Genomic DNA, 13,370 nt, shown 5'->3' with positions numbered 1-13,370 from the left:
GTTCTGGTAGAGTTCAGAAATAAAGTTTGTTCCTGCTTCAGTGGCTCGTGATTTGTGCCCAACCAGTCTGTGGCACATTTGGTTTTTGAGATTGGCTTATTTTGCATAGCACAATATTTTCTGACTCCATCCATTATTGGCAAATGCCATAATTTCATTATTCTTTACAGCTGACTAATATTCCATTGAATATATATATATATATATATATATATATATATATATATATATCTCATTTTCTTTACCCATTCATCTGTTGAAGAACACTTAGGTTGACTCCATCATTTAGCTATTGTGAATTGAGCTGCTATAAACATTGATGAGGCTGCATTTTATGTCATTTGGTTATAAACCAAGGAATGGGATAGCTGGGTCGAATAGCGGTTCCATTCCAAGTTTTCTGAGGAATCTACAAACTGCTTTCAATAATGGTTGTACCAATTTGTAGTCCCACCAGCAATGTAAGAGTGAAACTTTTCCTCCACATTCTCACCAACATTTATTGTTGTATGTATTCTTGATGATTCCCATTCTGAATGGACTGTGATGAAATCTTTATGTAGTTTTGATTTGATTTTTTTAATTTTCAGAGATATTGAACACTTTTTCATATATCTGTTGATCAATTATATTTCTTCTTCTGTGAGGTATCTGTTCACTTCCTTAACCCATTTTAATTGGCTTATTTGTTTTCTGGTGTTATGGTTTTGGAGTTCTTTATATATCCTAAAGATTAATGGTTTATCAGAGGTGCATGTTGTAAAGATTTTCTTCCAATCTGTAGGCTTTCTTCTCAAATTATTGATTGTTTACTTTCCTTAGAAGAAGGTATGTAATTTAAATCCATCCAATTTATTGATAGTTTATTTTACTTCTTGTTCTTCAGTGGTTTTGTTAAGGAAGTTAGATCCTAGGGCTACATGGAAAGATTAGGGCTTATTTTCTTCTCTTAAGTGCAAGGTCTCTGTTCTAGTGCCTAAGTCTTTGATCCACTTTGAGTTGATTTTTGTGCAGGATGAGAGGTAGAGGTTTAATTTCATTTTGCTGCATATGAATTTCCAGTTTTCCCAGCACAATTTGTTGAATAGGCTATCTCTTCTCCAGTGAATGTTTTTGGCACCTTTGTTTAGTATGAGATAACCATATTTATGTGTGTTTATCTATATTCTGTAACTTTGTTCCACAAGTCTATTTTGGTGCCAATACTATGCCATTTTTGTTATTATAGCTCTGTAGTATAGTTTAAAGTCTGATATTATGATACTTCCTGCTTCATTTCTCTTGCTAAGACTATTCTGGGCTTCTTATTTTTTAAACTAATTTTGATGATTGCTTTTTTCATTTCTATGAAGAATTGGAATTTTAATAGGAATTGCATTAAATCTGTATAATGCTTTTGATAGTATGACCATTGTGACAATATTAATTCTGCCTATTCAGGAACATGGGAGATATTTCCATCTTCTGCAGTTGTCTTCAATTTCTTTCTTTAGTTTATTGTAGTTTTTACTGTAGAGGTCTTTTACCTCTTTTGTTAGATTGATTCCCAGGTATTTTATTTTATTTGAGGCTATTGTGAATAGGATATTTTTCTGAATTTCTCTTTCAGTGGATTTATCACTGATATATAGGAATACATTTGATTTATGGGTGGTTGATTTTATATCCTGCTACTTTACTGTATTAGTTCTAGAAGTTTTCTAGTGGAATTTTTTGGATCGTCTAGATATGGTATCATGTCATCAGCAAATAGTGATAATTTGAGTTCTTATCTATTTGTGTTTCCTTAATTTCTTTCTTCTCTCTATTGCTCTTGCTAGAGTTTCAAGAATGATGTTTAATAGAAGTGGTGAAAGAGGATATCCTTGTCTTGTCCAGTTTTTAGAGTGAATGCTTTCAATTTTTCTCTGTTTAGAATGATTCTGGCCTTGGGTTTAGTATATATAGCTTTTATAATATTGAGGTGCATTTCTACTATCCTTAGTTTTTCTAGTGTTTTGAACATGAAGTTGTGCTGTATTTTGTCAAATTCTTTTTTTGCATCTATTGAGATGATCATATGATTTTTCATTTTAAGTATAATAATATGATGAATTATGTTTATTGATTTCTGTATGTTGAATCAACCCTGCATCCCTGAAATGAAACCCATTTGATTGGGGTGCACTATCATTTTAATAAGCAATTTGCCAGAATTTTATTGAGAATTTTTGCATTATGTTCATCAGGGATATTGGTCTGAAGTTTTCTTTCCTTGATGTGTCTTTGTCTGGTTTTGGTATCAGGGTGATATTAGCCTCATAGAATAAGTTTGGAAGGATTCTCTTCTTTTGTAATTCATGGAATACTTTGAGGAGTATTGGTGCTATTTCTTTTTTAAAGGACTGTAGAACTCAGATGGGAATTTTTCTGGTTGTGGGTTTTTCTTGGTTTGTAGGCTTTTGATGGCATTTTACATTTTATTACTTGCAATTGATCTGTTTACATTGTGTATGGCCTCCTCATTCAGTTTGGGTAGATCATATTTCTCTAGGAATTTGTTGATGTCTTCTATATTTTCTATTTTATTAGAGTATAAATTTTCAAAATAGTGTCTAATTATCTTCTGTATCTCAGACATTTCCTTTATTATATTTCCTTTTTCATCTTGTATTTTAGTAATTTGAGTTTTCTCTCTTTTTCTCTTCATTAGCATGGCCAGGGGTTTATCTATTTCATTTATTTTTCCAAAGAACCAACTTTTGTTTTGTCAATTTTTTCAATTGTTTTTTTTTTTCTTTAAATTTAATTGACTTCAGCTCTGATTTTAATTATTTTCTGTCTTCTGCTTTTGGTGTTGATTATTTTTTCTTTTTCTAGGGCTTTGAAATATAGTGTTAGGTCATTTAGTTGTTGACTTTTTATTCTTTTAATGAATTCTCTCAGTGCCATAAACTTTCCTCTTAGTACTTCCTTCACAGTGTTCCAGAGATTTTGATATGTTGTATCAGTGTTCTCATTTACCTTTCAAAATTTTTGTATTTCATCCTTGATTTCTTCTACTATTCATTCATCATTCAATGGTGTATTATTTTGTCTCCATTTCTTAGAGTCACTTCTATTTTTTACTTTATCATTGATTTCTTATTTTATTCCACTGTTATCTGATTGAATTCAGGGTATTATCTCTCTTTTTCGTATTTACTAAGAGTTGCTTTATGGCATAAGATATGATCTATTTTAGAGTAGGAGCCATGTGCTGCTAAGAAGAAAGTATATTCACTAGTTGATGGATGAAATATTCTACACATGTCTGTTAAGTCTAAATTATTAATTGTAGTATTTAGTTCTATAGTTTCTTTATTCAGTTTTTGTTTGGAAGATCTATCCAGTAGTGAGATAAGTGTGTTAAAGTCATCCGGCATTACTGTGTTGTGGTCTATTTGATTATTGAAATTGAGAAGGGTTTGTTTGATGTATATGGATGCTCCATTGTTTGGGGCACAAATATTTATAATTGTTATGTCCCACTGGTATATACTTCCTGTAGAAGTATAAAATGTCCTTCTTTGTCTCTTTTGATTAACTTTGGCTTGAAGTCTAATTTATCTGAGATGAGGAGGAAACCCCCGCTTGTTTGCACAATCCTTATTAGTCACATGTTTTTTCCTATCCCTTCACCTTCAGCCCATGTATGTCTTTGCCCATCAATAAATTGGATGGATTTAAATTAAAAAGCTTCTTCTAAGGAAAGTAAACAACTTGAACTATCACTATTTGCTGATGACATGATTCTTTGCTTAGAAAAGTCACAAAGTTTCAACAGAAAACTTCTAGAACTCATACAAAAATTCAGCAAAGTAGCAGGAGACAAAATTAACATGCATAAATAAAATGCACTCCAACATATCAATGACAAATCCACTGAAAGAGAAATTAGAAAAACTACCCCATTCTTAGTAGCCTCAAAAACAAATACTTGGAAGTAAATCTAACAAAAGAGGTGAAAGACCTCTACAATAAATACTACAGGAAACTAAAGAAAGAAATTGAAGAAGATCTTAGAAAATGGAAAATTCTCCCATGTTCTTGGATAAGCAGAATTAATACTGTCAAAATGGCCATACAACCAAAAGTGTTATAAAGATTTAATGCAATTATTATTAAAATCCCAAATGACATTCTTCATAAAACTAGGAAAAGCAATCATGAAATTTATTTGGAAAAATAAGAGACCCAGAATAGCCAAAGCAATCCTTAGCAAGAAGAGTGAAGCAGAAGAACTCACAATACCAGACAGTAAACTATACTACAGGGCCATAGTTAAAAAGATGACACAGTATTGGAACTGAAACAAACCTGTAGACCAATGATACAGAATAGAAGACACAGAGATAAACCCACATGAATGCAGTTATCTCATACTAGACAAAGGCACCAAAAATATTCATAGGAGAAAAGATAGCCTCTTCAACAGATGGTGCTGGGAAAACTGGAAATCCATATGTAGCAAGTGAAATTAAACCTCTATCTCTCACCATACACAAAAATCAAATCAAAGTGGATCGAAGACTTAGGCACTAGAACCGAGACCCTGCACCTAATATAAGAAAAAATAGGCCCAAATCTCACCTTGGTTACTTAGGACCTGACTTCCTGGAAAAGTCTCCTAAAGCACAAAAAGTAAAATCAAGAATCAATAAATGAGATGGTTTCAAACTAAAAAGCTTCTTCTCAGCAAAGGTAACAATTAAAAAAGTGAAGAGAAAGCCTACAGAATGGGGGAAAATTTTTACCACGGGCACCTCAGATAGAAAGAGCATTAATCTCCAGAATATATAAAGAACTCAAAAAGCTTAATACAAAAATAAATATATAACCCAATCAATAAAAGGGCTATGGAACTGAGTATACAATTCACAGAAGAAGAAATACAATTGATCAACAAATATATGGGATAATGTCCAATATCTCTAGCAGTTAGATTAGCACAAATTAAAACTAAAATTTCATCTCACTATAGTGAATGACAATTATCAACAATACAAGCAATAATAAGGATTGGCGAGGATGTGGGGGCGGGAGGTACACTCATAGATTGCTGATGGGACTGCAAATTGGTACAACCATTATGGAAAACAGTATGGACATTCCTAAGAAAACTTAAAATGGACCACTATTTGACCCAGCTATCCCACTCCTCTGTTTATACCCAAATGACTTAAAATTATCATATTACAGTAATGCAGACACATCAATATTTATAGCAGCTCAACTCACAATAGCTAAACTATTGAACCAAACTAGACACCTTACAACAGATGAATGAATAAGGAAAATATGTTTTATATACATAATGGAATATTGCTCAGCCTTAAAGATTAATGAAATTATGACATTTGCCAGTAAATGAGTGGAACTGGAGAAGAGAAATATGCCAATCCCCCCAAACCAAAAACCAAATGTTTTCTGTGATATGCAGATGTTAATTCACAGTAAGGGGTCAGGGGCTAGGGAAGAATAGAAGTACTTTGGATTAGGCAAAAAGGAGTGAATAGAGGGGAGGATTTATAGGGTAAGAAGATACCAGAATGAATTGGACATTAATAGCTTAGGTGCATATGTGTCTAGAGGACCAGTGAGACCTACATCATGTACAATCAGAAGAATGAGAAGCTATACTCCATTCATGGATGCTGTGTCAGAATTTATTTTACTGCCATGTATAACTATTTAGAACAAATAAAATTAAAAAGAAAGAAAATCCAGAAAACTTCAATGTGAGTAAACTGAAGCCAAAAAAAATCATGTCTTTTATGTAATCAAATTTTCATGAGATGATTTTAATACAGCATATGTAGTATTAGAAACAATTGAGTGAAGTTAGCTAAATAACAACATCCTCTAAATCTAAACATTCATTAAACTATATATGCATATTCATAATTTATTGAAAAGCAAAAAGCCAAATGTTGAATATCTTGTCAATAATAATGGCTTGACAAAGTTTTGATTTTACCTCTTTTCAGACTCCCTCTGAAATAAGAAGAATGGTGTATATAAAGGAATAAATTTATAATGTAAGTGATAATGGTTTGACATCACCATGCTACTGCTGTGAATTCCTTGAGTGTAAAGTAGTGGAATTTTATTAAAGAAGAGAGGAAATGTAAACCTTTCTTGAACAAGAGGAGTCTGCAGAGGAAGTCTAAATTTCTGAGAGGCTCCTAATTGCTCATTCCAGACTCACCAGAGCTAAAGCAAGACTCCATGGGTTGCATACCATATAGTCACCTTCATTTCAACCTTCTCTTAGATATTCATAACAGTGGATGAAATAGTTGATTATGTTTATTAGTTTTTTTGTATGTTATAATAAGTGACCAAATATCTAGATGACAGGAAACCATGAGTACAATAGGAAAAGTACTCAGCAATAAAATCAGCAAACAATTTATATGCAACAACATGGGTTCTATGGGAAGAAATTTGGACAATTGCTTGAATTTGGTCCTTTTCTTCGATTTCCTGGGATTTGATGGCATCCCTCAAGGAAACAAAAATGGGGAAGGTCATAGCTTTTAATCTTGTGATATGGATCTCCAGAAATGAAAGTAAAACTCATTTGGTTAAAACACTGCAATTGTTCATGTCCTTTAGAACAAACATGTTGCTAGATATTTTATCCCTGGAATTTTGTCAAATTCTATCCCAGGACTCACTCCTAGTTAGAAGAAAACACATAAGTCATTTTTAGTGTTGAGTGTTTTAGTGTTAAAGAAACTTAAGGTATGGGGCTGGAGCTGGAGCTCAGTCATTTGAGGCACTGAGTTCAATTCTCAGCACCACAAAAAAATAAATAAAGTATTGTGTCCATCTACAACTTAAAATATTTTAAAAAAAGAAACTTAAGGTAGATTGACATGCAACAGTCATTCTAGGCCTAGAAATTTACTTGGAATCATTTTAAAATTGAAAAAAAAGGGATGCATCCTTCCTGAATTCATGCATTTGTGCATTAGGTTCACTGTGATTTTAAAAATATTTCACAAATACTTAAGTAAGCCTTCATGTATGTAAGCCACTGTGCTGTGTATGCAATAATGTAAAGAATTGTAGGAATTACCGATTTTAATCTATAAAGAAAATTTGGAGCCCAAATAAGTATTATCCACGGATGAGTCTGCTTAAGAATAATAAATAAACTCTAAATGTTTTAAGTGTGTAAGTAAGTGTATCCTCTTTTTAATAATCTGAAAATATATCATGAAAGTTTCTCATGACAGTATTAGAGGAAGGCATATCATCACAGTTGTAAAATAGAAAGGGGTAGTTGGGGCAGGAGGAATTCTGTGCTGACAGTCCTATAAGAAAAAAGCATGACCTCAGAGGGAAGTATAAACAGAAAATTTTCAGTAACTCATTTTAGTTATAATATAGGTTTCATTTGGAGAATTGTGTAGGAAGACATTGCAGAGGTAAATCAAAGTTATATTCATAAGAAATTTAAATAAAGCTAGCTTTCATGAGCAAAACTAGGGTATGGAGTGAACCTATATGTTTATTTATATTTATATAGGCACATCTACATGTCTATCATATAATCAGTACATAATCACGAAGTAAAAAAAAAAACCTCAGCAGATCCAAGTATCTATAACACACATGCATATAATCTGGTAGCAATGACAATCCTCTAAAAGAGAGACATGATTTAATCTGAGACTTGGGTATAAGAATCATCTGGCAACAGTGTTGAGGAGGAAAGAGAGTTGATCAGCAGGATGAAAGAGATGAGAAACTAGAGTTTGGAAACACAGGAGAGTATTTTTTAGAAAGAGGGACTCAGTTGTATCAGTAGAAAATGCACAGAATTTCAATGTGGAGAGGTAAATGGCAAGGATAGAACTCATTATATTTAAATAATATGCGAATGAGAACAGAAAACATCCAAGGATTTTTTTTCTTTCCCAGCCATACACTGGGCACTATTGGTCACATAATTTTACCATTGCTTGAAACTTTTGCAATATGCATCTAAAGTTCCTTTATGAGAACAAAACATTTCAATAATCTTTAAATGCTACTATTTTTTCTTTTATTTCTTTTTTCTTTTTTTCTTTAAGAAGTTTGAAAACTTTTCCCTTCTAGTCTGCCAGTTTTCTTTTTTTCTATAGCCACCCACACTTAATTCTTTAATCTATTAAATTTCTATATTGGTAAGGGTCTTTGGACTGTCCAAAAGAAATAAACACAGCTGCAAAGGGACTTAGAAAGCAAGAGAGACAAAGAGAAGCAACTCACCTCTTCTCTTTACTCAGAGAAGCACTCTGAGATAAGAGCATTCTCTTTTGGTTTATCACTGTACTCACTACTTTAATTTCTTTCTAATTATAGACTTTTTTTTTTGGTGTGATGTGGGAGTCCAGTTACTCCAAGAAGGCTAAGTCACTATTTCTCAAAAATAGAAAAGGAAAAAAGAAAAGCCCTTTTCATGACTGGTAGATTTCCTGGGGTTTTTCTTTTGCTCACTCAAACACAAACCTGCAACCACTCTAGAGCAAATATGGTATGATCCCCTATCTATACAGCACTATTATCTATAAAGAATCATACTTGGGTTCTTTTGAGAAGACATACACTATATTAATAATCTATGTAAATATATAAATCTAAATAAATAATAACAATATAAGTGTCAGTATAAAATTAAAGAACATAAAACTATCTAAAAAATCTTTTCACTTTTTTTGCCTTAGTTACTCTAGTATGACATGAAGACTTGGATTGATATTTATTATCTATGAATAATATATACAAATATTTAAGAAGTTAATAATGTCTCCAAAATTAACTCATTATTTTTTTAGAACAATAATAATTACAAACCTATTTAGTACTATTGAAAACATCCACAATTTGCCTCCACAATTTGGTGACTGTTTTAATAAAAGGAGAATAAATATTAATAAGAGATCTAAATATTTCTTTTCAGCATTTTTTTCAGGGAATCTATGACCTGTTTGTTTCTAAGGCTGTATATCATGGGGTTTAACACAGGAATTATGACAGTGTAAAACAGAGAAAAGATCATATCTTGGTCATCTGCTTGTGAAGATGCAGGATGCACATACATGAAGAGAAGGGGGACGTAATATAAAGTCACAGAAAAGAGATGGGCTCCACAGGTGGAGAAGGCTTTCCTCATGCCTTTTTCAGACTTCTTTCTTAAAATTGTAAAGAGAACTAGTGTATAAGAAATAAGAATAGTCACAATGCTAAATACTTGTATTGAGCCAGAGAAAATAAAAATTATTAGATAATTAAGAGAAGGATCAGTACAGGAAATCTTTAACAATGGTATAACATCACAATAAAAGTGATGTACTATGTTGGAATTACAAAAGGTTAATCTGAATAAAAAGCTTTCATGAATTATAGCATGAAGCAATCCACCTATAAATGATAAAACCAGTAGCCGGAAGCAGAGTATATTGGTCATAATCACAGGATACAGTAAAGGTTGACATATGGCTACATAGCGGTCATAAGCCATTGCTGCCAGGAGAAAGCATTCGGTGGTCACACTAATTGCAAAGGAAAAAAATTGTATCATGCACTGAGGGAGAGAGATCATCTTGCTCTTGTCTAAGAAGTTCATCAGCATCTTTGGGGTCACTGTTGATGACAACCAAGTATCCACAAATGCTAAATTCCCAAGGAAAAGGTACATGGGGATGTGAAGCTGAGGGTCATTCCAGATCAGAGAAATCAGACCAAGGTTTCCCACAAGTGTCATAAGGTATACTGCCAAGAACAGTAGGAACAGGGGGAGTTTCCACTGTGGTTTTTGTGTCAGTCCTCTGAGAACAAACTCTGTCAGCAAAGTTGCATTGTCCTTTTCCATGACCTCACTGAATGTCACCTGAAATGAAATGAAGTGAATGTAAAAATGTACATGGGAAAGAGAGAATTAAAATTGCAAAAGCATCCTATGGCAATAATATCAATTTTACAGCAAATGCATCCTCCATCTGCCACAAAGGCATAGTCGGTGAATGTTTTGGGTCTACAGTAGTAAAAGTGACATATTATTTATGATCTTTGCTGCTAATTGGATCTTTGCATTTGTCTGTCCCTGTCCAGCTTATTCCTTCAACTTCTCTAGCATTTCTTGTTTTGAGCCAATTTCCATTTAATTCAAAATTATTTCTTATCACAACCTTAGAGCCCCCAACAGAAGAGATAAAAGAGAAACCAGAAAATAAAATACTGATCAGAGTGATCCCAAAAGCAAAGGTAAAAATGGAAAAGGGATTTTGTGGACAGAAACCAAAACAACATGGAAAGAGAAGAATGGTGCTAAATACAACAGTGAATGATCTAGTGGGATGAGAATTAACAGAGATAATGGAGTGCAGAAATTAAGAAAGTTTCAGTAAGTTTAGACAAAGTAGTTTTTGTTAGGCAATAGAATTAAGTTCAGAGAATTATTGAAAGTGCATAGAAAACAAGCATCACAACAGTGAAGAAATGGTAAGAGTGCACCCTAAGCTGTGTGCAGAACAGTTGGTGTTTTCATCTGGCATGCCATCAAATATAAAATTTATTTACTGCATAGCATTTCAATAAAATTTTCAAATGAGTCATCAAATGAGACAAGTAGAGAAGAAAAAAGCAGAGGAGAATTACAACAGAAGTGGAAAAAGAATTTGGGGGCCCTGTGGTTGTGGCTCAGTGAAGTGAAGCAATCACTTCACATGTGAGAGGCCCTGGGTTTGATCCTCAGAACCACATAAAAATAAACAAATAAAATAAAGGTATTAAAAAAAAAGTTTGGGGTGAGTGAAAAAAAACGATAGAGAGGAAGAAAAATGGGTAGGAAATAACAGACACACATGAATAAGCATAAAATATGGGATTAAAAAAAGGTTCAGATATTTGGATACAGATGTTTGTCTTAAGCCTGAACTATTCATTAATAGTTGTCAACCAAAGGAATCTTATCCTTTTATTTCTATTCAAAGTTCATTTTTTTCCCTTAAGGAATTTTTGTTATAAATAGAAGATTTACAATCTTGCTTTAAAATTATTTAAAAGTAATTTTGCTAGTATTACCGAATTTTAAAGTTGGTTTATATTTAAGTATAAGCATAATACTTAAGCTACAGTTTTAATGCTTAATAATATTTCATTACATACTCATAATATGACCAAAGAGTAGGTTTTAGGTAATGTCACCACAAATAGCAACAAAAAAGTAATTCTATGACATGATGGAATGACCATCTGCTTGAATATAGCAATCACTTCTCTACATGAATGTGTACAAAAACATCATGTGATAAAACTAAAATATACATGATAAGACTTTTTAAGTTTCCTTATCTTTGTTAGTGTAGTAACTGAAATGAACTTCCTCTAGAAATTCTACTTGTTTAACTTGAGAGTACTTTCCTCTCCCAACAGCCCTTTTAGCAGAATAACATGTAATCAGTTATGGGAACCTAAAAGAGCAATATAAATAAACACTGGCAATGGTGAGAGTTGAGTATACTTCATTTAGAGAGGGATATTCCAGTCAATTCCTAATCACTAGATAATCAAAAGCAATCACATTGAATTTGTGAAGACTTCTTAAATCATAGATTTCTTACACTGTTCTATAAAGAGCAGTGTAAGAATATTTTTATCTTATTTCTTACCACATGCACATAAATGATCCAAAATATACTTCAGAAGGTGTGACAGTAGAAAACTAGTATTTATGTGAAATCTTAAAAAATTTAATCAGAAAGCCAAACATTGAATGTTTTCTCTGGTATGAGGAAGCTAACCCACAATAAATAGGGGCAGATAAGGGGAAGAATAGAAGTGCAGTAGACTATATAAAGGGGATTGAAGGGAAGGGAGAGGGATAGGAAAAAGAAAGTGGAATGAATCTGACATAATTTTCTTATGCACATATATGAAAACAACCCAGTGAAACCCATCTTCATGTATATTCGTCAGAATAAGATCATAACTGGGATAATATACATTCCATACTTGTACAACTATATCAAAATTGATTCTGTTGTCATATATAACTAAAAAGAACTAATAAATTTAAAAAAATAATCAGAATATATGGATCATCAAACACAATGGGTCTTTTTATCAGAATCATCAGAAATATTTTTCATGTAAAAATAAGTACAAATTGAATATTTTAACCTATTTAGAATTATTTAACATCCAAGATGACCAAATAAAGCTATCATAGTTAGATTAACAAGATAATAGGCACATCACTAAAGGAAATAAATCAGTCTTACAGCATTTTTGCTTATTCAGATTTTAGCACAGAAGTGAATATGAAGATAGTGCACCATTTTCCATTTTACCTGGCTCTTACAAACCCAACCTAAAGTGTTATAAGATAAATGACAATTTCTAATAAAAAAGAAAAAGATAATTTTAAAATTCAGAATTCATTTTTATCTTACCAGTAAATTGAAAGAGATTACGGAGATCCTTTAAAATTGCTAGACTTTATAAAAGAGAAAGAAAATACAATAGTATAGGATTGATAACAACAAAAGTAACAATTCTTTGCAAACTCACTCATTTCAGGTGTTTAATTTCCCAGTCTCAAGAAAATGCTTATATAAGATTTACTTTGAATAGAGTCAACACGTTGTATAACTGCGTGCTTTCTTCAAATCGGTATGAATAAAGTTCTGCAATTCCCGAGAGTGCCATTGGGTTCCCTGTAGGACAAGTGAAGTTGCTCTACTGGACACTGTGGATTTGGACAAGTATGAGAACTCTGGTTGTCCCACTGGCATCACCAACTCTGGAATCATAAATATCAAGTTACTGTCAACAGCTTTAGTTTTAACAACAACAACAACAAAAACTGGTTGCCTGGCATGTACAGGAGCCTTGGTTTGATCCCCAGAACTACAAAAGAAAAACATTGTACTTTATTACAGTATTGCTATTCCTCACAAAGGGTACTCATGACATGTTTATGGAAACTTCCATTTATACACTATTCCCAGTGTTTTTATTAGTATGTTTCTCAGTTCATTCAAACATGAATTTAAGTGGGTCATCACCTTTTATGAATTCAGAATTCAATCCCAAATAAGTGTTGTTCATGCAAAATGCAATTTAAAACTCCAAACTATTCCTAGCCACCCTACTTAATGCTGAAACTTGAGGAGAAATCTTATTAGGCAGTTGTTAGTAGTAGCAGCTAAAGAAGACTATTCAGATATATAATTTGTGAATATTTTCTCAGGGATAGCAATCACTTTCTCATTCCATAAGACACCAAACTAGTTCTTTCCACTGGTGATATTGTGCTAATTAACCTAATGGGAAAGAAACATTAATAACCCTAG

At 32.5% G+C, this 13,370-nt stretch overlaps 1 protein-coding gene across 1 annotated transcript; it reads right to left on the bottom strand.

Annotated features, from left to right (window-relative positions):
• Positions 1–8,956: 8,956 nt before the first annotated feature.
• Positions 8,957–9,931, bottom strand: LOC113198388 (olfactory receptor 5H17-like). Its single transcript, XM_026411066.2, has one exon. The coding sequence runs from the start codon at positions 9,884–9,886 to the stop codon at positions 8,957–8,959; it is 930 nt and encodes a 309-aa protein (XP_026266851.2). The 5' UTR covers positions 9,887–9,931.
• Positions 9,932–13,370: the final 3,439 nt, after the last annotated feature.

This window comes from Urocitellus parryii, chromosome 2, assembly GCF_045843805.1.
Source record: "Urocitellus parryii isolate mUroPar1 chromosome 2, mUroPar1.hap1, whole genome shotgun sequence".
Lineage (NCBI taxonomy): Eukaryota > Metazoa > Chordata > Mammalia > Rodentia > Sciuridae > Urocitellus > Urocitellus parryii.
Note: the sequence above shows the minus strand (reverse complement) of the source record. Positions and strands in the feature narration are given on the sequence as shown.

Excerpts from the sequence above, each read along its gene's own strand:
- LOC113198388 (XM_026411066.2), bottom strand. The coding sequence starts at position 9,886 with ATGGAAAAGGACAATGCAACTTTGCTGACAGAGTTTGTTCTCAGAGGA.